Here is a 24,990-nt window from a genome sequence, read left to right on the forward strand (position 1 = left end):
AAAGCTTGCTGTTGTTCATATACCTATGATACCAAGGTCCAGCTTCTATTAATGTCAACGGCATCCTTAAATCACCATACACTGTTTTGTGTAAGCTCCTGCTGCTCCTTTGGCCAGTGGTGGTGGGGTTTTTGTTTTTGTATTGTTCCCATGGATAGTTTGCTCATTGATGCTTCCGTTTGAGTTGTCTGTAGCAGCAATTCTCAGAGTGTGGTCCGCAGACCCCGGTGGGTCTCAGCGCCTTTCATGGTGGGTCTTTGAGATCAAAACTATTTTCATAGCATTATTTGTGTTTTTTATGTAGTTGGCATTTGCACTTATACTAGTAGTCATTGTACTCAGTGCACTCTCAGGAAAAAAAAAATCTGATTTCCGTTAAGAATGTCTGTGATCAAACAGTGGACAGTATTAATTTCATTATCTCTCAACTCTTGAGGATGTCTTTTTGATATTCTGCAATGAAATGGAAGGGATGCCTAAACCACTTCTGCATAGAGAAGTACAGTAGAAAAGCACTGTGGTATTGTTTGAGTTGTGATCTCATACTAGCTGCTTTTTTCATGAAACACCATTTTTACTTGAAAGAATGATTGACAGACTGATGGGGATATTGGTAGGACTTTTCTCAAAAATGAATGAAGGGAAGCTTTCTCTTCAAGGAAAACAATTGACACTATTTGTTACCGATGATAAAGTTTAAGCTTTCGATGATAAATTAGAGTGTGAGAAAACTTGTATCCACTACTGTGACTTTGACGGCTTCCCAGTATTAATTAATCTAATTTTTTGACAATAACAAATGTGATTTTGTGATAGTTTATAATGAAATGTGTTGGCATTTGGAAGGTCTGCATGTCTCTGAAGTAGTGTTTTCCAAATGATTAATGCATGGCATTACAAAATCATGCATGGGAAAACATTCTACTCAGAATGCAAGATAGACTAATGGATCTTAATGTAACTGAGTGTGAAGAGTTCATTGCTGTGGTTTCAGAATCTGCATTGCATCTAACCTTTAAGAAACTACTATTTGTCGGGCTTCCCTGGTGGCTCAGTGGTTGAGAGTCCGCCTGCCGATGCAGGGGACACGGGTTTGTGCCCCGGTCTGGGAGGATCCCACATGCCGTGGAGCGGCTGGGCCCGTGAGCCATGGCCGCTGAGCCTGCTTATCTGCAAAGATAATTAAGATACTCTCCTCCTTTTCCAATTAGTATGAAGCCAAAATTTCTTCTACGCTTCAACCAGAACAACATACTGCAACAGACTGAAAGAAAAACAGAGCTGTGAGAATTCAGCTGTCTTCTGTTAAGCCAAGCATTAGAGAAATCATTAAAGAAATTTCCAAAACTTTAACAATGCCAGTTTCCATTTTGTTGCCATTGTTGTTTTGGAAAATAGGTTATTTTTCGTAGAGATGTTATTTATGTAATAGGTTTATTGCTTTTTTAATAAATTAATATATTTAAAATTTCTCAGTTTTAATTTGTAATACAGTAAACATTGGTATACCTCCATAGAGAAGAGCTCTTAGGGGTCCCCAATTTTTAAGGATATAAAGGGGTCCTGAGAACAAAAAGTTTGAGACTTGGTCTAAAGGTTTTAGCATAAGAACCCCTGGGATACTTGTTTAAGAAACAAGATTCTATGGTTCTGTTCTAGAGCCTGGTTTAGTAGATCTAGTGTCATTTTTAACAGGCAGCCCTGATACAGGTGGTCCTTGGTTTGAGAAATGCTGCCCTAATGAATCATAAGCTGTAAAAGTCTTCAGATTAGTGAAGTCATATCCACAGGGTTTAGAAATCATTGTTGTTTTGAGGATGAAGGTAAATGGTAGATATGTGGTCTACTAAGTAAAAATGCTTTGGAGATTTCTTTTTATTCTGTTTGTTCTTCTTAGTATTTATGGAACTGAATATTAATCAAATAGATTATGACTATCAAAAGCATCACTTTACCAGATTAATGTTCAGTTTGGTTTTATTGATAGATTATCCATGAACATATTAAGACAGTTTCTGAAGGATTGGATTAACTTCTAAAGACAATCCTGGTAAAGAATTGTCTTTAAATTCTATAAGAAGTGTTCTATTTCAGACATGTCTTTTACTTTAGTACATGTAATGTAAGTAAAGCTCTCATTTTCCTTTCTTCTTGTAATTGCTTGTATTACTAATTCAAAGAGAAATTTATTTGTCAGAGATCACACAGCAGAAATAAGACTTAAAAACCCCAACCTAAACTGGAATAGTGTTTCTAAATTCTAAATTATTATCTTTATAAGTATTTATTCTTTTTCTTTCTAAGCCATGTCCACTACCTCACTTACATTGTCAGATTATAATTTCATGAGTAATTGAGGCTTTTTCTTAACCTTTGCTTGTGTAGATGCTAATGGATAAGATCAGCTGTTCTCTGAAGAGCGCTCACATCATGCAAAATTATAATGTACAATGAGGTCACTTATTTTTCCAAGTATAGTATTCATTTTGATAAGACTTTCATAGAAAAGCTTGTCTAATTGGGGAGATAGCTTATCTTCCTTCTTAAATGTAATTGAAACTTTATGGGGTCAGATTTATCTTTTTTTTTTGGCGATACGCAGGCCTCTCACTGTGGTGGCCTCTCCCGTTGCAGAGCACAGGCTCCGGACGCGCAGGCTTAGCGGCCATGGCTCACGGGCCCAGCCGCTCCGTGGCATGTGGAATCTTCCCAGACCGGGGCACGAACCCGTGTCCCCTGCATCGGCAGGCGGACTCTCAACAACTGCACCACCAGGGAAGCCCAAAGACATTAACTGTTTAAAAAAATTTATTTATTTTATTTGTTTTACTTTTGGCTGTGTTGGGTCTTCGTTGCTGCACTTAGGCTTTCTCTAGTTGCAGCGAGTGGGGGCTACTCTTTGTTGCGGCGCACTGGCTTCTCATTGTGGTGGCTTCTCTTGTTGCAGAGCATGGGCTCTAGGCACGTGGGCTCAGTAGTTGTGGCTCGTGGGCTCAGTAGTTGTGGCATGCAGGCTCAGTAGTTGTGGTGCATGGGCTTAGTTGCTCCACGGCATGTGGGATCCTCCCGGACCGGGGCTCGAACCCGTGTCCCCTGCACTGGCAGGCGGGTTCTTAACCGCTGCGCCACCAGGGGAGCCCGACACACTATTGTTAACATTAGAGTTCACTCTGTTTGCATTCTAGGAATTTTGACAAATGTATAATGACATATATCCACCATTACAATATCATACAAAATAGTTTCACTGCCCTACAAATCCCCCGCACTCCACCTATACATCCCTCCCCCAAACCCCTGGCAACCACTGATCTTTTCTAATATCTGCATAGTTTTATCTTTTCCAGAATGTCATACAGTTGGAATCATACAGTATGTAGCCATTTCAGACTGCCTTCTTTCACTTGGCAACATTCATTCAGATTCCCCATGTCTTTTCAAGGCTTGATAGTGCATTTCTTTTTATTGCTGAATAATATTCCATTGTCTGTATATACCATGGTTTGTTTATCCATTCACTTATCGAAGGACATCTTGATTGTTTCCAAGTTTTGGCAATTAAGAATGAAGTTGCTGTAAGTACTCACGTGCAGGTTTTTGTATAGACATAAGTTTTCGGCTCATTTGGGTAAATATCAAGGAGCAATATTGCTAGATCCTAACTGAAGGGAGGAGTAAGAATGGTGGGTTGGAGGGTCACCAAGTTGAAGGGATACTGCTCTGTCACCATCCTGCTCACCCTTTTAGTGGTATTGGACACAGCTGAGCGTCTTTTTTTTTTTTTTTCTTAAAACATTCTCTTCTCTTGGCTTCTGTGACATTTTCCCTGGTTTTTCTTCAGTCTTGCTGGTCTTTCCTGCTTGCCTTTCCTGGTTCATCTACCTGAACAGTAATGTTGAAGTGCCTCAGGCCTCTGTCTGGGGCTCTCTTTTCTCCTCTTTTTCTATATTCTGTCCTTGGGTTATTTTATCCATTACTTTGACTTTATCATCTCCATCCTGATGACTGACTGACTACCAAGGACGTATCTCCAACCCAGGTGTCTCCAGGCTCCCAATTCCTGTGTCCTGATGCTTAATTGACATTTCCCCTTGGGCAGTTGTAGTTATCTCCTATTTATCTTGTCCAAAACATAACTCTTTTTTAAAAAATTGAAGTAGTTGGGGACTTCCCTGGCGGTCCATTGGTTAAGACTTCACGCTTCCAATGCAGGGGGCACAGGTTTCATCTCTGGTTGGGGAACTAAGATCCCACATGCCGCGTGGTGCAGCCAAAAAAATAAATAAATAAATAAATTGAAGTAGTTGATTTACAGTATTGTGTTAGTTTCAGGTGTACAACAAAGTGATTCAGTTAAATATATGTATAAATTTTTTCAGATTCTTTACTATTATAGGTTATTACAAGATATTGAATATGGTTCCCTGTGCTATAAAGTAAATCCTTGTTGTTTACTTTATATATAGTGGTATATATCTGTTAATCCCATACTCCTAATTTAAACCTCCCCCCAAGAAACATAGCTCTTAAGCTTTCTGACCACAAGCTTGTGCCCTTCTCCCCACTCAGCTTTCCCCATCTAAGTAAATGGCATCACCACCTAGCCCATGGTACAAACCAAAAACCTAGGAATAGCCTTAATTCCCCCTTTCTCTCATACCTCTGCTTCTCTTCAAATCATCAGCAAGTCCTGCTGCTGGTTCTACCTCTAAAGTTTTCTTAAATTCCTTTACTTGTCTCGTCCTGACTTCTGGTCCTGCTCTATGGTAGACTAGATACCCTGAAAACCTCCCCTACAAAACACCAAGAAATGTTGGATACACTGAACCCTCCAGGAAATTAGGGAAATCTTCAGAGGCAAAAATCAAACGGAATCGCACCAAAATAAGGGAGAAGTCAGCCTATGATGGGTGTGGGTGTGGGGGGCATTTCCCTATCCCCATTGCTAAAGATGTTTAGTTTAACAGCCCCGCTAGGCAGCAGACAGGGTCTTGCTCTTGGTAAGGAGTCAGCCAAGTCTGAAAGAATTCCTAAGCATAGGCCTGTCCATTTTAAGATTTGAATTTACACTCTCTTTGGTCCTGGAAACTCCAATCTGAGATTCTTAACATAATAAGGTCCCTTTTCCTTTAGGAGTCAGAACAAATAGCTTACATCCTTCCAGATGCCATATCTGAAGTATGACCCCAGTCACTCACTATCCTACATCTTTACTGCTCTTATCACCAGTGGTAATTGTCGTCCTCATTTACTTGTCTGTCTTCCTCCATCTCAAGGAGGGAAGAGACCTGTCTGTCCTGTTCACCACTCTATACTACTGAAGGGTTTTTGTATTTTTTTTTTAATGAATGAACAAATGAATGGGTCAGTGATTCGAGTAAGTAGGCTCCTTCTGAGAGAAGATAAAATGATGTTGCCTCAATTTTATTTTATTTTGGTACTAAGCATTTCACTTTAAAACAGTTTAAATTTTTATCCAGAGTAATGCATACAAATAATTTAGAAATTGAAGAGTACTGAAAGACTCATGTTGAAAACAATAGTCTTCTGTCCCATCCATTCTCATTTCCAAGTATTGCTTCCCAGAGACAGCTGCTTTGAAAGCATTTAGCTTTTTTGGGGGGGGGTATTTACTTCTATGCGTCTAGATAATAAGCTTATGCTGCTATTTTAAAAAAATTTTTATTGGAGTATAGTTGATTTACAATGTTGTGTTTCAGATGTACAGCAAAGTGACTCAGTTGTACATGTACATATATCCACTTTTTTTTAGATTCTTTTCCCATATAGGCCATTACAGAGTGTTGAGTAGAGTTCCCTGTACTCTAAGCAGGTTTTTTTTTAGTTATTTATTTTGTATATAGTAGTGTGTATATGTCAGTCCCAGTCTCCCAGTTTATCTCCCCATCCCCTGATACGCTACTATTTTTGAAATATCAAATCTTAGACACCTTTTGACTTCCTATTACCATTGGTGAAGGTTTTCTTTCACCACCGCTCTTCCTTCCCATACCTCACAATGAAATCGTAATTTTTATTTTTTAAATTTTTTTATCATCATATTTAAACCACTTTAGTTAAACCACTAAATCATGCATTTTTTTTTTTTTTTTTTTTTTTTTTTTTAATATACCCAAAATTCTTGTTTTTTTTTTTTTTTTTTTTTTTTTTTGCAGTACGTGGGCCTCTCACTGTTGTGGCCTCTCCCATTGTGGAGCACAGGCTCCGGACGCGCAGGCTCAGCGGCCATAGCTCACGGGCCTAGCCACTCCGTGGCATGTGGCATCTTCCCGGACCGGGGCATGAACCCGCGTCCCCTGCATCGGCAGGCGGACTCTCAACAACTGCGCCACCAGGGAAGCCTAAATCATGCATTTTATTTTGACTAAATAAGTATTGTTCACTGATAAGCCAAGTAGTGTACTATGATTACATTTCCTTTCTCATGCAAATATTTGTTTTTTCTGGAGTTAATGTTTTTATCTTAAAAATTGATTTAGTTTTCTTATACCTATTGCTAACTTTCCCCAAATGTTCCAGCAGTTGTCTCAAATGCCTGGCAGTTTACTTCAGATATTTAAACACATTGACAATCTATTCATCATTTTCTTGGCATCCCTCTCACCCCATCATCCTGCTGCAATCTGGGTCTCTTTTTTTTTTTGGCTGTGTTGGGTCTTCGTTGCTGCGCGTGGGCTTTCTCTAGTTGCGGCGAGTGGGGGCTACTCTTTTCGTGGTACGCGGGCTTCTCACTGCAGTGGCTTCTCTTGTTGTGGAGCACGGGCTCTAGGCGCACGGGCTTCAGTTGTGGCACATGGGCTCAGTAGTTGTGGCTCCCGGGCTCTAGAACGCAGGCTCAGTAGTTGTGGTGCACGGGCTTGGCTGCTCCACGGCATGTGGGATCTTCCAGGACCAGGGCTCAAACCTGAGTTCCCTGCATTGGCAGGCGGATTCTTAACCACTGCGCCACCAGGGAAGTCCCTGTGTTGAAAGTTTGATGCTGTTCTGACTTCTGATCCTCTCCAAGAGACCTGGTTCTTTTCTCTGGAAGTTTGTATGACTTCTTCATTCCCACTGTTCTGAAATTTCACAGAATGTGCCTTCATGCGGGTTTATTTTCATTCATTGGATTGGGTTCTAGATGGGTCCCTTTCAATCTGGAAAGGGAAATTCTTATTATTTCTTTGATAATTCCCACTTTACCGTTTTCCCCTTCTCTTTTTCTGTGAATCCTCTTGGTCAGATATTAGATCTTTTGGACAGATCATCTGAGTTGTGTTTTGTTTCCCCTCTGCTTCTATTTTCCATCTTTTTTGTTGTGGATTATATTCCAGGAGGTTTCCTTGGCTCTTTCAACCCATCTATTTAGTTTTAAATTCTGGGTGTCATTCTCAATTTCAAGAGTCCTTTCTCAGTTGCCATTTTCATCTTCATTTTTATCCTATTCCTGAGACACATATAATTTGTCTCTTTGAGGATACTACTTATAGTTTTGTGAATTTTTGTATACGCCTAATATTTTCTGATTCCTGAATTCCTCTTTTCTTTTGTTCATCTCTTTCTCTCATGTTGGAGGTTTTCTTCAAAAGTATTCTTTCTGTCTTCTGCTGGTTTCGGAGAAAGGTAGTTTTCTCGAGGATCTAAATGCTTCTTATACAGATTTTTCAACCAATTCTCCTGTTTTTAGCCAAACTTCTTATCCCTCCCTTCAACCATATCTACCACCTCCAACTTTGAGCTTTTTCAGGGTTATACAGCATACACTTACTGTTCAGTTTTCTCAGCTGTGCTAGGCAGTTACCATCACTCTGCTTTCTGGATTCCAGAATTTTACTGACATCTTTTGTCCACTGTCATCTCATTTCCCATTCCTTGTCCTTGTGGGTTTGTACCCATTGCCCCTGCTTTACTGTCACTTTAGAAGGCCTGTGGGTCATGTTTAACCAGAAGATCTGTGTCACGTCCTCTTGAGCACCCCTGTGTTTGCACATGCGCTGGTCCCTCTGCTTGGACTGGCTGCCCCTTCCTCTCTAGCATTACCAGCTCACCTGCAGAACGACTATACCTTGGAAAGCCAGTGTACCTTGTAAGGTATAGCACCACTCCATTTCCATGTAATTACCTTGTTATTTGTCTGCCTTTCTTTCAAAACTGTATCTTCCTTGACAGGAGGGACCAGTTTGGACAAGTCCCAGGAACACCATTCACCTTGTTATTTTGGAGTTACGTTCCAGGAGTACACCGTGAACTTGTGCATTCCTCTCACTCTGGCAGAGAGACTATGAATTCTCCATTTCTGTGTTCCTTGGGGCTTAGCAAAGCACCTGGGAAAGAGGCACTCAAATGTTCAGTAAACCAGTGACACCTCTACATGTGGCCTTTTAAATGTTACAAGTTGGCTAGAAAGCCTCTGAGATGGAGATGTAGTGTATAGCATGATGACCATACTTAACCACACTGTATTGTATGGTTTTTGTTAGTTTGTTCAGTTTTTGTTTGATTTGTTTTTAATTTTGGCTGCACTGAACAGCTATGCGAGATCTCAGTTCCCCGACCAAGGATTGAACCCGGGCCACGGCAGTGAAAGCCCAGAATCCTAACCACTAGGCCACCAGGGAACTCCCTTGTATGTTTGAAAGTTGTGAAAGAGTAGATCTTAAAAGTTCTCATCACAAGAAAAAAAACTAACTTTGTGAAGTGATGGTGTATATTGTGAAATGGTAAGCATTTCACAATATACACATATTTCAAATCACTGTGTTGTATACCTAAAACTAATACAACGTTATATGTCAATTGTAGCTCAATAAAACTGAGGAAGAAAATAAAAGAAGACCTCTGAGAAAACGATATATTTTGTTTCTGTGCATTTTTGTCTACCGAGGTCACAGTATGTGATAAACTTTTTTTTCAGACCCCAACATATTCTTCAGAAGAATAGCAACTGTGACCCTTTCTTTCTGCCTGGTTAGAAGATTTTTTTCTCTTTGTAATCAGACTTTTCCCTACCATTCTAGCCGTATTTTTCTAGTTGTAAAATTGAAGGCTTGACCTACTCCTTGTCCTATTTTGTGGTAGAAAGAACACTAGACTAAGTCAGGAGACTGATTATTGGATGTTGTTCCCAACGGTCATGTCAGTGGTCTATTTCCGTGCCTGTGAAGTGAAGAGGTTGGATTTTATATATTTTAAGAGCTCTTAAACGACAACAACAATAGCAACAACTATATGCTTTTTGTTATTGAGTTGGAGCCCAAGTGTCTTGAGGGCACAACACTGAAAAGCAGGCAATAGATTTCCTGTGTAAAGAGATTTACTGTTGATTCTAGGTTGGGTCGTAGACCTTTCACTTTGGGAATATCTCAGAATAAACTTACTCATCCGAGTGGTTTTATGTTTTATGAGATACCTCATTTCAGTGTCTATATGTCAGTATTTAGTTATATAATTTCTTCGGTTCTCCAGTACTACCAACAGGCTCATGTCATGTAATGTTCCCTTTTAGATGGCGGCCGGGAGCTAAAGTCTCATTATTGCGATTTAAGGAGTAACAGCTCTACTGTGTAACAGTTTAGCTTGATAGGAAAAGCCTTATAATAAAAAAAAAAAATTGTGATGCTTACATTTTCTTTTTTTTTTTTTTTTTTGATGCTTACATTTTCATACAAATTCTTCTGTTGGGAAACTACATATTTGCTTTGTCACTTATAGAAAATTTTTATGAATTATTGTACCTATTAGATCATGCTTAAGGAAGACTAGCTTATGCCATTATGTGAAGTTAGTTAGCTGCTTAAGGTATTTCAGTCTTTGTGCTAAAAGTATGTTACAGATTTTTTTAACTTATTAATTTTCATTCCTTTATTCAACAATTATTTGAGCATTCTCTAGGTACTGGGGAAGTAGCAGTGAACAGAAGAAAGTCTGTTCTCATGGAGCTCACATCCCTAGCAGGTGGCGATGGAGGAGAGAAACAAAAAAGAAATCTGTGGCGTATTGGATGGTGATGAGTATGTGAAGAAAAATTCCGCAGGGGTAGATGTGCTATTTTAGATAGTGGTGTCAAGGGACATTTGCACAGAGACCTGAATGAAGTGAGGGAGCGAGCCAGGTAGCTGTCCAGGGGAAGAGCTTTCCAGGAGAGAGAAGAAGGTACAAAAGGCCTAGGGCAGAAATGGGTGTGATGTTTTCCAGAAGCAGAAAAGAGAGAGGTGTGAGCAAAGGAGTGAGCAGTGGAGAGGTCAGAGAGGCACCCAGGGCAGAATGGACTGACTCTCTGGTGGACCATGGTGGGAGTTTGGATCTTCTTCTGAGTGGGTTTTGAGCAGAGGAATGAAATGATCTGGCTTATATTTTGAGAAGATCTATAATGTGGAGAATAGACTGTAGAGGGACAGGAGTGAGAGCATCAAGCATCAGTTAGGAGTTTAGTACAGTAGTTTAGGTAAGAGCTGATGGCGGCTTGGATTAAGATGGTCGCAGTGGAGGTAGTGAGAATTGCTCACGTTTTAGATATGGTTTTTTAAAATTAATTAATTAATTTATTTTTTGGTTGTGTTGGGTCTTTGTTTCTGTGTGAGGGCTTTCTCTAGTTGCGGCAAGCGGGGACAACTCTTCATCGCGGTTCGCGGGCCTCTCACTATCGCGGCCTCTCTTGTTGCGGAGCACAGGCTCCAGACATGCAGGCTCAGTAGTTGTGGCCCACGGGCCTAGTTGCGCCGCTGCATGTGGGATCTTCCCAGCCCAGGGCTCGAACCCGTGTCCCCTGCATTGGCAGGCAGATTCTCAACCACTGCGCCACCAGGGAAGCCCTCTAGATATGTTTTGAAGGTAGAGTCCACAGGATTTGTTAATGGATTGGATGTTGGGGGGAGAGAAACAGAGAGAAGGAGGAAGAGGAGTCAGCTTGTATTAAAGGTTTTTAGTGTGAGCACATGCAAGAGTGGAGGTGTCATTTGCTAAAATGGGGAAGATTGGAGGGGAAGTTGGCTGGGAGTGGGTTTTTTTTTTAATTTATTTATTTATTTTTGGCTGTGTTGGGTTTTCGTTGCTGCACGCGGGCTCTCTCTAGTTGCGGCGAGCGGGGGCTACTGTTTGTTGTGGCGCGCAGGCTTCTCATTGTGGTGGCTTTTCTTGTTGTGGAGCACGGGCTCTAGGATTCAGTAGTTGTGGCTCACGGGCTCAGTAGTTGTGGCTCACAGGCTCCAGAGCACAGGCTCAGTAGTTGTGGCTCACAGCCTTAGTTACTCCTTGGCATGTGGGATCTTCCTGGACCAGGGATCGAACCCGTGTCTCCTGCATTGGCAGGTGGATTCTTAACCACTGCGCCACCAGGGAAGTGCAGGGAGAGGTTTTTAATGAAAGGGTTAGTTTGGGGTACATTAAATTTGGGATGCTTGTTAGACACCCAAGTGGAGATATTGAGTAGGCAGTGAGATAGAGGACTCGAGTTCATGGGAAAGGCTAGGGCTGGAGATGTAAATTTGGGGATTGTCGGATGTTATTTTGAAGGAGTGAGACTGGATGAATCATTTAGAAAATGAGTACATAAAGGAAAGAAGAGATTAACTAGTGAAATAGTTTTAACAGCAAAGCCTTTCCCTTTAAAACTCCAAATTCCTTTCTCACGGGAGTTGGACTCTATCAAGATGGTATTCCATCACTATGTTAGTAAAAATGTTCTGGTCACCAAGTGCCATAAACCAACTGAAATTTAGTAGCATAAAGCAGCAACCATTTTATTGTGCTGACAGATTCTGTGGGCAGGGATTTGGATAGCACGGCAGGGATGGCTTGTCTTTGCTCCACAGCGTCTGAGGCCTCAGCTGGGAAGGCTTGAACGTCTGGGGGCAGTTATCATCCGGAGGCTGCTTCACTCACATATCTGATGCCTGGGCCGGGATGAATCAAAGGCTGATCTCAGCTGGGACTGTACACCAGCTGCCTCCGTGTGACCTCTCTGGCCTTGGGTTTCTCAGAGGATGTTGGTTGGGTTCTGGAAAATGAGCTTTCTGAGAGAATCAGGCCTTTATAGTTGCATATCAATACTTCTGTTGGTTGGAGCAGTTGTGGGTTTAGCTAGATTCAAGGACAGGGAACAAAGACCCCTTCTTCCAACAGGAGTAGTATGGGAGAATTGGAGGCATTCTAATGTGTGTGGCAACCACCAAAAATGCCCTTTGAATTTGAGGTTCTGCCCCCAAACTATAGTTACTTTGAAGGAAGGAGTTCTAACACAGGATCCATGGATATGGATTCTCAGCCCCAGTTATACGGTGCTCCATGCTAAGTGACCAGGATTACCTTAATATCTCTTCCAGGGAAAGTGACCTGAATAAATTCAAGAAAAGTTTCTTCCTTCTCTTCAATAAGTGTTGAACTATATTGTGGGTCTGTGACACTGAGATTTAGAAATTTAAGTTCCCTTTCTCTGCTTTATTTGTCTGTCTTAAAAGAATTTATTTCTAACTTACATAGCATTCTAGATCAATGGATGCTTTTCGACTCTTTTATTTGGGCTTTGACCAAAGATAACAGTACCTACAGGCTTTTTTCCCCAGCAACTTGCCCTCCTCCTCCCTTTGTTGCCTTCAAGCCTGGAAATTTTGACATGATGGTTTGCTTGCTCAACTTAACAGTTGTTTCTCAAAGGCTAAACTCCTGTTTGTAAAAGTTGGTAGCTTGCCTCTGAGTCCTGTGAGGGTGAGTTGCTCAGCATTCAAAGTTCGTTGGAAGGATGCTTTGCTTCTCTCTAGAAAAACCTCGAAATTCTAGGTAACCAATCATACAGGGTAGAGCTAATCTTGTTTTCCTAGATGCGGTTGCGTATTGGTGCCATCCTTTTTAGTATTGTAGCCATCGGTGAGTGTTCAGTAGGAACTTTTGCAGTGGAGGTGGTGTTTATATGTGTGAGTAAAGGAAGCTATAAAGGAAATACTCATTTGGTGTCTTAAATTTGGTATCAGAATGATATATGTGAGGGTCGGATGGTGGAGATGGAATCAAAACAAAAAAAAAGCCTCAGCCACATACCTAAGTACTGTGGGCATTCTGAGTTGAAGCAGTGGTTGGACTATGGGTAGGGTTAGGGAATGCCTCTCCAGCAGAGGCAAGAAAGGGACATATACTGATTCACTTTGTTACAAAGCAGAAACTAACATACCATTGTAAAACAATTATACTCTAATAAAGATGTAAAAAAAAAAAAGAGACATATAGTGCCACCAAGGGGAAAAACATTTTAGGCAAGAGCATCTTTGAGAAAGGAGCAAAGTCTGTGGGGGTGGAGGCGAGGGCGAGGGGGAGATGAGTTGACTTGACATTTTGAAAGTCATCTTGAGGCTGGAGAGAGGAGCTGGAGGGGCCAAAGTTGGCTGAGGAGTTGGGGAGCCTTAGCCAGGGGTAAAGATTTTGGGTGGGACAGTGTGAAGCTGGTGTTTGTTTTTTTAATTTTTATTTATATATTTTAAAAAATTTATTTATTTTATTTATTTATTTTTGGTTGTGTTGGGTCTTTGTTGCTATGCGTGGGCTTTCTCTAGTTGCGGTGAGTGGGGGCCACCCTTTGGTGCGGTTCGCGGGCTTCTTATTGCAGTGGCTTCTCTTGTGGAGCATGGGCTCTAGGCATGTGGGCTTCAGTAGTTGTGGCTCGCGGGCTGTAGAGCGCAGGCTCAGCAGCTGTGGCACACGGGCTTAGTTGCTCCATGGCATGTGGCTTAGTTGCTCCATGGCATGTGGGATCTTCCTGGACCAGGGCTCGAACCTGTGTCCCCTGCATTGGCAGGCAGACTCCTCTAACTACTGTGCCACCAGGGAAGCCCTGGTGTATGTTTTTGAACTGGGAGAGTTGCTGTGGTTTTACTCTTACTGAAAGGTCACTGAAGGGTCATCCTTGAATTTTTCAAACAGCAAAACTGAAAGAGTTGGTCTGCTTCTCAGAATACTTCTTACTGGACGCAGTGTCCTTGCCTGGGAGAATCTTATGCGGTCAGTGTTAGCTGTAATTCATACCAGTGGTTTATTCATTCCATATTTTTTTTGAGTATCTGTTATGAGCTGGGCATCCTGCTGGATGCTGCGGGAGTGAAGGGAAGACACACTGGTGATCAAAAGCCCAGGCTCTTCCTGTCCTCAGGCTGGCAGGCAGTCTGGCATAGAGGTTACAAGTGCAAGTTACGGAGTCACAGTGCTCAGGTCCAAGTAAGGAGAACATCAGGATCTTTCCCAAAGCAGTGTCTCCCGGAACAGCAAACTCGGGGAAGTTTTAAGCTAAGGGACATGCATATTCATGAAGGGGCTTGGGCAGAGGGGAATTCGGCATAGAATTAGGGCAAAGGTCTACAGAGTCCAAGCTTTAGTTGATTGAAGTCAGGAGGGTCAACATCATTGTTCTATCCTTCACCTGGATGGGGGCCTTAGTTCCTGCAGAACTCAAAGATATATTGTCATGTATATCTCTTGAGGAGGAACTAGGACTCTTCTTTATTACTTCGCTGTTCTTTGACTACCTTTTCTTTGTTGTGCACTCCTGTGCTCTCTTAAGATCATTAATTACTGAGACCTGTTCAAGGGCAAGCATTGCAGCCAGGCGTAGATCACAAAATGGCTTAGGCCAAAATGGCTTCTCTTATGTTGAGAAAGCCATTCCTGGTTCACCTTCTGCAGGGACCCCCTAACCTATCTGCTTACAGACTTGTCACTTGTCTGCTTAAAACTCTACAGATCTCCCCATTACCCTTGGGCGAGAGTTCCTGTTTCTTTTTATGGCTTACACCAGAGCCTTCTCCAGCCTCATCTCATGCCATAGTTCCCTGATGCAGTCTCCACAGGACTCTGCTTCATTACAACTGCCTGGACCCCATCCTTGGGGATGATTATTCAGTACATGTAGAGTAAGGACCAGCCTCCAGCATCTCAGAGCCCCTCAGGTGATTGTGATGTGCATCCTGGGTGAGACCTGATTCTGCTCTTGTTCCAAGGTTCTCAGTCTGGCCACACCTTAGCATTGTCTGAGGAGCTTTTAAGTATTGAAACCTGGTTCCCACCCTCAGCAGTATTCCCATTTGGCATCTGGTTTGGTTCCCGGGCATCTCTATTTTATTTTTTAAAAAATATCTGCCCTTGGGCTTCCCTGGTGGCGCAGTGATTGAGAGTCCGCCTGCTGATGCAGGGGACACGGGTTCGTGCCCCGGTCCGGGAAGATCCCACATGCCGCGGAGCGGCTGGGCCCGTGAGCCATGGCCGCTGAGCCTGCGCGTCTGGAGCCTGTGCTCCGCAACAGGAGAGGCCACAGCAGTGAGAGGCCCGTGTACCGCAAAAAAACAAACAAACAAACAAAAACTGCCCTTGTAATTCTGATCTGCAGCCAGGGTCGGGAACCTCTGCATACAGAGGGCAGAATCCAGGAGTAGATGTTGTGGGAAAACAGATCCTGATTCTGGAGTGATTTAGATTTACCCTTTCAGATCTCCAGGTATTCTCGTAGCCACTCTTCGTAATTTATATTTTTCTCTCCTAACCTCACTTACTGCTCCCCAAGTCTTCCTGGGCAAAACATTCAAGTGCTTGGACTCCTCACACCCTGATTGCCCCTCCCTGAATGTGATTGTTTTTTAATGCACCATTTAAATTGTGATACAATTAGAATATCAGTAGGTGTGGGCCAGTTACAGCTGGACTAATAGATCCTTTCATTCAAATGCTATATATGTCTGTTAAAATATCATTAGATCACACTGGCTTGGTATTATGGTTGACTCATGCGTTACTTAAAATCAATGAAAACTCCCACTGTAGCATTAAGTTCAGGAATTCTGAAAACGGACTTATTTGGGTTAGGATTCCAGCTTCATGCCTTTACTACCTGTCTGATCTTGGGTGAATCACTTAAAATTCTGTGCCTCATTTTCCTCCTCTGTAAAATGGGTATAAAAGTAGTGTCTATCTCATAGGGTTGTCATGAAGATGAAGTGAATAAATAAATATGTCAAGTACTTAAAAGTGCCTCGCACACAGTAAGTGCTATATAAATATTAGCAATAACCATTAGTTCTTTGGACTGCTCTTAAACCAAGATTCTTATTTTTCATCTTTTTCATTCATTTGCATATCACTTGGTGTTTTCACCTTTAGTCTTTTTAGGACCTGGAGCTATCCTTAGGTGAACTATGGGTGGAGATATTGGATCAGGGCACCAACCCAACCCTCTCTCCCCTTCACTCACACCAGATCACAGCATTACTAACTCCTCCCTCAGGATGTTACAAAGACCCATTAAAATGCATGTAAGCAGGGAAAGCTGACTTTATCATTTAACAGGACTAATCCGATTAATTAATCTATGTTTCCCAGGGCATTGAGGAAATGGATTTAGTATAAGAAATGCTGACGAAAGGGATGCCATGAGGGGAAGGAACAATACGGCAATGAGGTGTACCCAGCACATATAGGAAGGATGCTGTACATCTGTTATTTTTTTTAAACGGATATAACAATCCTTCAAAAGAGGGTTACTTCCCCATTTTACTAAAGGAGAAGGCTGTTATGTAGTCAAGTAATATCTCCCAAACAAACAGCTGATAAATGGTAGGGAGGGCTCGCACCCAGGCCCATTCAAGGTCAAGTCTCTTGGTACTTGGCTTTACACCACACCGCTTCAGAGGAGCGTGTCTGGTTGGCGGAGGGGACGTGTGGCAAAGTGGGGGGCCACGTGGTGCTCAAATTTGGTTTGTTTTGTGGTCTTTATCTGGAGCTCAGACCTGTTCTCAGGCAACTTCAACCATGAACTTCGCACTCAGTAATTGACAAAGCGCATCTAGTTGTGTTACTTTCAGTTTAGAGAGGGAATTATGTTTGTTATGCTCTTGTTCTTTTAATCTGAAATATTTGTGATCAAATATGCTGCCTAAAAAAAAAAAAAAAATATGCTGCCTATCCCAAATGAAGTTTGGAGAATATGTCCGTTTTTGTTTTTGTTTGTCAATTCCATAACACTATTAGATTTGAAATAAGAGGCCTTGACAATTCACAGTTTTCAGAATCTTTTTCTCAGAGGTAGCTGCGTGAGCACTAGATTTCGGGTGGTGCTTTTGGTTTTGTTTTTAACATCCTGATTATCCTTCATGGATCAAGGCACTAGGTTTTCCTTCCTTTTTGCTGTTAGCATTCCTGGTAGTCTCCGCCTCTTACACTTAACTGTAAACCTGATACATTTTACTCTCTGTGTTTCTGGATTTAAATTAGATAACTATACAAAAGTAGTACTAGTGATAAGACTTTACACAGGTCAGGATTTGGAATGGAAAAAATCATGTGCTCAGCACAAGATTCTTGAACTTTTCCAAGAATTAAAGTGAGATAAGAAGAATGAGGGATAGTAGAATTTGGGGGGTTGAATGTGCTCCAGAGTATCATTAAAACTGTTCTTTCGCTTCTCCGAGCTCTGCTCCCCAGTAATTTAGTACTTCTTTCTTTTTTCAATTTTGCCACCTTAGTAGGGAACTATAATTCAAGTTCTCTTATATCTCAATGTCCATTTTTTGCAAAGAAGTGTTTGTTTCTGACTTTAAAGCAAATCCTATTATTTGTAATTGAATATATTTGAATATTACAATGAGGTTAGTTCAGATTGGGCACTCAAGTGTTAATATTTTGTCTTTTTAGGAAATCAAAACTAGATCTCTGCAAAGACTTTTTATTAAAGGCAAACATCTAGTCTTAAACTTTACAAAGGAACTATTTGGATTTGTAAGCAAGGAAATTACATATTTACTATACAAGCGTACTTATTTCGAATTATCTTTTTAAATTTGAAATTCCAAAGTCTTAATGTCTAGGGTAATTATCAGTGGTGAAATAGTTAAGCTATAATATTTAAATGTGGACTCCCTGTCATTCGTTACACCTTTAATCCAACAGTGAAAATGTTATGAAGATTGAGTGTCTTTGTCTAGCGTTAATTGCCTTTTAGTTTCTCCTCATTTTTTTCTCCTCCCTAATTTACTTTAAGGAGTTTGCAGCTACCTCATATTATTTTTGGGATGTGGTATGGCGAGAACAAAAAAATTGGAGCTTATAATTATAAATAAATTCTGTGACCCTTAATGGAATTTTCAGGATTATATTGAAAACACTAATAGAAACCAAACAGTTGTTCTCTGGGCTTTAAACAGAAATCCCGTTGTATAGAAATAAGAGTTAAAAGAGAATAGAAAGCTGTAAAAATCCTATGATCCTAACTTCCAGAAAGAAATAAAACATATATATATGACGTACCCTGAGATAGATTAAGAGGAATTATATCAACATGTCCAACATGTCAGTTGTAGTTCTAGACAGTGTGATGATACGATATGGGTGATTTTATCTTTTGCTTTTGTATTTCTCCAAATCTTCCACAGTGAACATTATTACTGTTTTTTTTTTTTCCTTAGGCCACACTATGAGGCATGTGGGATCTTAGTTCCCCTGCCAGGGATCGAACCCGTGCCCCCTGCAGTGGAAGCGCAGATTTTTCTTTAAAATTAATTTATTTTATTTTACTTTATTTTTGGCTACATTGGTTCTTCGTTGCAGCTTGCGGGCTTTCTCTAGTTGTAGCGAGTGGGGACAACTCTTTGTTGCAGTGCGCAGGCTTCTCATCGTGGTGGCTTCTCGTTACAGAGCACGGGCTCTAGGCGCGCGGGCTTCAGTAGTTGTGGCACACGGGCTCAGTAGTTGTGGTGCACGGGCTTAGTTGCTCCACAGCATGTGGGATCTTCCCGGACCAGGGCTCAAACCCATGTCCCATGCATTGGTAGGCAGATTCTTAACCACTGCACCACCAGGGAAGTCCCAAAAACGCCTTCTTAAAAGGACTGGTTTCAGTAGAAATTAGTACCGTTTCTATGTTATTTTATACTTTGGTTGCCTTAGTCACTGGACCTTTCCTGACAGCAAAGAGGAGCTTAGTGTAGGCAACAGATAATATACAAGTATGAATAAATATGTTCTATTTTAAACGCAGGTATTTCTAATATAGAGTATGGCTAACACCCGAAGAAAAATCTTGGGACTCATTGCAAGGTAGAACAGAAATTATCTTTAGATTGCTTTCTGTTCTGGATTATTGTATACACCTGGTTTTCATCCCTCTCACTTTCACCCCTGACTCACTCACCCCTGTTGTAAATCCACTGGTGCCTGCATGTGAAGAGCAGGTGTTAATTTTAAAAGATGTTTTATGGAATGACGTAATGAAGCCTTTTGTAAGCCGTCTTGACTTGTGGTTCTCAGCACATCCCTTGGTTTCTTTAGATTGAAGTGTATAAATGAGAACTGTGACTTGGACAGACCTTTTTTGTGTAATAAGTTCCCCGTTAGACAGTAGTCATCTGCCTTATGACTTCTTTTTAGTAAGTTATCCCCAAGAGGTTGAGAAATTCCTGTTTTGAAAAGTCCAGAAAGTCTTTGGTGACTTGCTGTTTCATTTTTATTGTTCTTTTCTTTTCGGTTGTAGAAAACAGGATCACACTCACCTTTCCCTTACTATCTGTGAACCTTAATCTGAGTAAACGCCTGGAGAGAATTAAGAGAATGTATTGCCCTAAGCCAGCCACTGTATGGAGTGAATTGACTTGTCTCCTCTGTACTCAGAATGGTGCTGGGCACTCATGTTGTTGTGCAAATCGCTCTCTGTGTTCTGGAGTTCAGTGAAAGTGGTTATTAGGTCAGGCTTAGAATTATTCCATAGATAAGAAATACTTCAGTTAGAATTTAGTAGAGTCCTTCAGATTAACTTGTAATTTGAAACACCAGAATTGAGATTGTTAAAAAAAGTTTTTTTCCAGTAAGACAATTACCACAAAGCCAGCGGGCAATGGTTTTCCTAGACAATTTGGCTTTTGATCTCTTGAGGATCTAGAGTTCTTATGAAGAGCAATTGGTCTGATTGCCCTGTGGTTCCTGTTAGTTAAATATGGTTTGTAGCTAAGCAGCTGGTAAGGAAATCACTGACTGTTTGCCCATGTTCTCCGTGAAAATACTACTTGCCCTTCGGCTTTAATTTAGAATGATTCTTTTTTTAATATAGAATAGCTATTAAGTATTACCTACAGTGATTAGACTGAGAAGTAGAACATGACATCAGTCATTTTTGGTCCCTTAATTTTATGGAAAATACTGTTAGCTGGTTTCTGGTTTAAGAAATAGCCCGATTATTATACTACTTACTAAAACTAACTAAAACCCAAACAACAAAAACCCTCTTGAGTAATGGACTAGAAACGAATTGGCAAATTTTCAAAAACTTGTAATTTTTTAATGGTATATGAGTTTGAAAATGCAAATATTCATGCATGACTACATTGTTAATCCATAATTGAGCAGGTATAGTGTGATACTGCTTTATAGTTTTAATTTGGAACTTCAGGGAGCAGACTGTGATGGCTCTACATTTGTATCCAAGGTCAGCAATTAAATAATTAGTCTATTTTTTTATTAGTCTATTTTCCAATTGATTCATAACACGGGGGTTTATTATGAAAAGTAGGTGTCTATTTCTTTAAATCCTTTATTAGAACATGGCTTTGGGGTTACATAATCTAGAGCAGTAGTGTCCAATAAAAATAGAATGCAAGCCACATATGTAAAGTTCCTAATAGCCACATTAAAAGAAGTAAAAAGAGATGGGTGAAATTCATCTTAATAATATATTTTATTTGGGGAATTCCCTGGAGGTCCAATGGTTAGGACTGGGCGCTTTCACTGCCGGTGCCCAGGTTCAATCCCTGGTCAGGGAACTAAGATCCTGCAAGCTGTGTGGCGTGGCCAAAAATATATATATATGATATATATATATTTTTTTATATATATGTATGTATGTATATATACACACACATATAAGTAAAAAATATATATATAAAATTTAATCCAATATATCTAGAATATTAACATTTCAATATTAGCGAGATATTTTACTTTTTTTTTTGTACTAAGTATTCAAAATCTAGTGTATTTCAGTTTGAAACCAGCCACATTTCAAGTGCTCAGTAACCACATATGGCTACTGACTACTGTATTGAATTATGTGGGTCTGGAGTTTCCTACATTTACATGCAGTAGAATCTACATAAATTGGCATATTACGCAGATGTCTATGCAAATCAAGTCCTGAGAAACACAAGACAGATCATGGTGCTTTTAGCCTAGGAGGCAGATTTTTTTTTTTTTTTAATTGGGGTATGGTTGTTTTACAATGTTGTGTTAGTTTCTACTGGACAGCAAAGTGAAGTAGAGTTCCCTGGGCTACACAGCAGGTTCTCATTAGTTACCTGTTTTATACACGTTAGTGTTTATATGTTAATCCTAATCTCCCAATTCATCCCACCCGCCCTTTCCACCCTTGGTGTCCATACGTTTGTTCTCTACATCTTTGTCTCTGTTTCTGCCTTGCAAACTGGTTCGTCTGTACCATTTTTCCAGATTCCACAAATATGCATTAATATATGATATTTGTTTTTCTCTTTCTGACTTACTTCACTCAGTATGACCGTCTCTAGGTCCATCCACGTCTGTACAAATGACCCAGTTTCGTTCCTTTTTATGGCTGAGGCAGATTTTTAACTGGGCCCTAATGTGAATATTGTAAGAGAGTTCTAATGGCCTTTGATTTTTTTTTTAATTTTATTTTATTGGAGTAGAGTTGACTTACAATGTTGTGTTAGTTTCAGGTGTATAGCAAAGTGATTCAGTTATACATATATTTATTCTTTTTCAGATTCTTTACCCATATAGGTTATTATAGAATACTGAGTAGAGTTCCCTGTGCCATACAGTAGGTCCTTGTTGGTTATCTATTTTATATATAGCAGTGCGTGTATGTTAACCCCAAATTCCTAATTTATCCCTCCCCTCCACGTTTCCCTTTTGGTAACCATAAGTTTGTTTTCAAAGTCTGTGTGTGTGTTTCTATTTTGTAAATAAGTTCATTTGTATCATTTTTAAAAATTAGATTACACATATGAGTGATATCATATATTTGTCTTTCTCTGTCTGACTTCACTTAGTATAATCTCTAGGTCCCTCCATGTTGCTGCAAATGACATTATTTCATTCTTTTTTATGGCTGTATAATTCCATTGTATATATATACCACATCTTCTTTATCCATTCCTCTGTCGATGGACATTTAGATTGCTTCCATGTCTTGGCTATAGTAAACAGTGCTGCAGTGAACACTGGGGTGCATGTATCTTTTCGAGTATGGTTTTCTCCAGGTCTATGCCCGGTAGTGGGATTGCTGGATCATATGGTAGTTCTATTTTTAGTTTTTTAAGGGACCTCCATACTGTTCTCCATGGTGGTTGTAGGCCTTTGATTTCCTGTTGAGAGTAAAATTCGACATGGTTACAATGCTTCAGCATGTAGCATGCGCTTCAGTACTGCTTTCATTAGCCAGTGTTTAGCATACATGTACCACTGCCCAGGTAGCATCACATCGGTCCTGTGGCAGGTTAATCTTGGGGGTGGAGATGGGGGGCTGGGGGTGCGACTGCAGAGGAGTGGTAGCTGAAAATGCTCGGGAGGTGCCTAAGACATTGTTAAAAAAATCCCAAGCACCTAGGAAAGTTAACTTATTCCCCTCTAATGTTGTTGGAAGATTTAGTTTATTTATGGAAACATATTGGCCTGACTGGGGCAAATACCTCATCCTGACATTCTCATCTCTTTGCTTTACTGAACTTTTTCACCAGTGGAACTTAAGCCCTTGGTACTTGAGGAGGGAAATACTTTAGATCTGTGGCATAAGTGTAAAGCATACACTGGTTTAGAAAACTTAGTACAAAAAGAAGAATGTAAAGTATCTCATTAATAGTTTTTGTATGATCGCATGTTAAGATGATAACATTTCGGTTATATTAGGTTAAAGAAAATGTATTATTAAAGTTAATTTTACCTCTTTCTTTTTACTTTTTAAATATGGCACCTAGAAAATTTAAGATTACATATGTGGCTTGTATTAGATTTCTATTGGATGGTGCTTAGTTTTTTTTAAAATTAATTAATTGATTGATTTTTGGCTGTATCGGGTCTTCGTTGCTGCGCGTGGGCTTTCTCTAGCTGCGGCGAGCAGGGGCTACTATTCGTTGTGGTGAGCGGGCTTCTCGCTGCAGTGGCTTCTCTTGTTGCGGAGCACGGGCTCTAGGCACACAGGCTTCAGTAGTTGTGGCAGGTGGGCTCAGTAGTGTGGCTCTCGGGCTCTAGAGCGCAGGCTCAGTAGTTGTGGCGCACAGGCTTAGTTGCTCCGTGGCATGTGGGATCTTCCCAGACCAGGGCTTGAACCCGTGTCCCCTGCATTGGCAGGCAGATTCTTAACAACTGCACCACCAGGGAAGTCCCTGCCTTAGACTTTTAATTGTTCAATTAAAGACTGTCGTTAGGGGACTGATCCTGCTTTCCTGAATATGTGCTTGAAAGCTTGATCAGTTGATGCCACCTTTGCAGTAGCAAGGGGGTATGCTGTTTCTGACCCCCAAGAAAGAGAAGGAGAACAGCAGCACAGCCCTCTTGAATTCTGTAAGGACCCCAGATTCTGAACAGCTTGGTGATCATTTAACTTGCTGCTCTGAGAACACAAGACCTGTCGGTTTTGTCACCAGTTTGCCCAGTCCTTTTTATGAAAGGACCAGTAATTAGGTGCTTATTCATGCCTTCTCCAAGAAATAAATCAAGCAGTCTAGTAAAGTGTACGTATTTGTATGTAGTCTACCTTTCAGTAAATGTTCTCACTGTCCCAGAGAACCATCTCAATATACTTTTTTTTTTTTTTTTTTCGGTACACGGGCCTCTCACTGCTGAAGCCATGGCTCACGGGCCCAGCCGCTCCGCGGCATGTGGGATCTTCCCGGACCTGGGCACGAACCTGTGTCCCCTGCATCGGCAGGCGGACTCTCAACCACTGTGCCACCAGGGAAGCCCTCAATATACTTTGATCCATATATGCTTTAGTCTTTGGCTCCTACTCATAGTTATTTTTTACAGCTTCTTAAGACTACTTGGTCTGTATTGCTATTTCCATGACCCCAAGCTATTCAGAAAGAGGACTCAAGGTGGTTAGCTAGCTTGGCTTCTCCTTGAGCGTTTCCCTGGGGTGTTCCTGAACCTGGGGACAACCTGAATGCCTGGTTTTTAGCTTCTCTCTTTCTCATCCCAGACTGAGAAATTTTAGAAACAAAATTACTCTTCGTTTTTGAGTGGGAGAATCCCAGGCAGGTCCTTGCTTATGTGTTTAAACCTGTAGTCTTGGAATTAGCTCTCTGCCCTCCCTGAACACCCATATCCCACATTTTGTTCTTAAAGATCAAACTTAGGTTTACTGTGTTTCTACCTCCCAGTCCACCTAAAAGGAGTGTAGAGTGGAAAGAAAGGAACTCACATCTGTTGAGCATCTGTTGTGTGCTAGACACTGAGCTGGGTGCTCAAGAAATATTATCTCAGTAACCCTGAGGGGTAGGAATTATGATCTCTGTTTGATAGAGGAGGAAATGGAAATCTGGAAGTTAAGTAATTTCTCAGCTTCACATACCTCTGAGAGATAATGGATTCTAAAACATGACATCATGCCCACATTGTCATCCTGGTTTAGGAGAAAGAAGCTGCGATGTGGTTCCAGAGGTAGAGATTTGAATGTATATGTATTGTTTTGAACTGGGAGAAACATGGAAGATCCTTTACAAAGCACCTTTTATCCCTAATCACAGACCCGTTGCCTGTGTTGGATAGATTGTTTCCCCTTACTGGGGCTTGTAGTGACCATATAAACCTTTGGTTTGCAGTGTGACCCCTGATTCCAGCAGAATGGCCCAATGGAATCAGCTACAGCAGCTGGACACACGGTACTTGGAGCAGCTTCATCAGCTGTACAGTGACAGCTTCCCGATGGAGCTACGGCAGTTTCTAGCCCCTTGGATCGAGAGTCAAGATTGGTAAGTCCTTCTTGAGCAACTCCCCAAA

General features: G+C 40.9%; 1 protein-coding gene across 4 annotated transcripts in view; it reads left to right on the top strand.

The window, feature by feature from the left end:
* The window catches only part of STAT3 (signal transducer and activator of transcription 3), a 65,250-nt gene that overhangs the window by 10,268 nt on the left and 29,992 nt on the right, over positions 1-24,990 (top strand). For all 4 annotated transcript variants that reach the window (XM_024745423.1, XM_024745413.1, XM_024745431.1 and 1 more), the window contains exon 2: positions 24,813-24,962. In XM_024745423.1, the coding sequence (XP_024601191.1) occupies positions 24,835-24,962 (128 nt within the window). In that variant the 5' untranslated portion in view covers positions 24,813-24,834. The remainder of the gene's footprint in view (positions 1-24,812; positions 24,963-24,990) is intronic.

The sequence above is a fragment of the Neophocaena asiaeorientalis genome, unplaced genomic scaffold (genome assembly GCF_003031525.2).
Source record: "Neophocaena asiaeorientalis asiaeorientalis breed wild unplaced genomic scaffold, Neophocaena_asiaeorientalis_V1.1 scaffold1, whole genome shotgun sequence".
Lineage (NCBI taxonomy): Eukaryota > Metazoa > Chordata > Mammalia > Artiodactyla > Phocoenidae > Neophocaena > Neophocaena asiaeorientalis.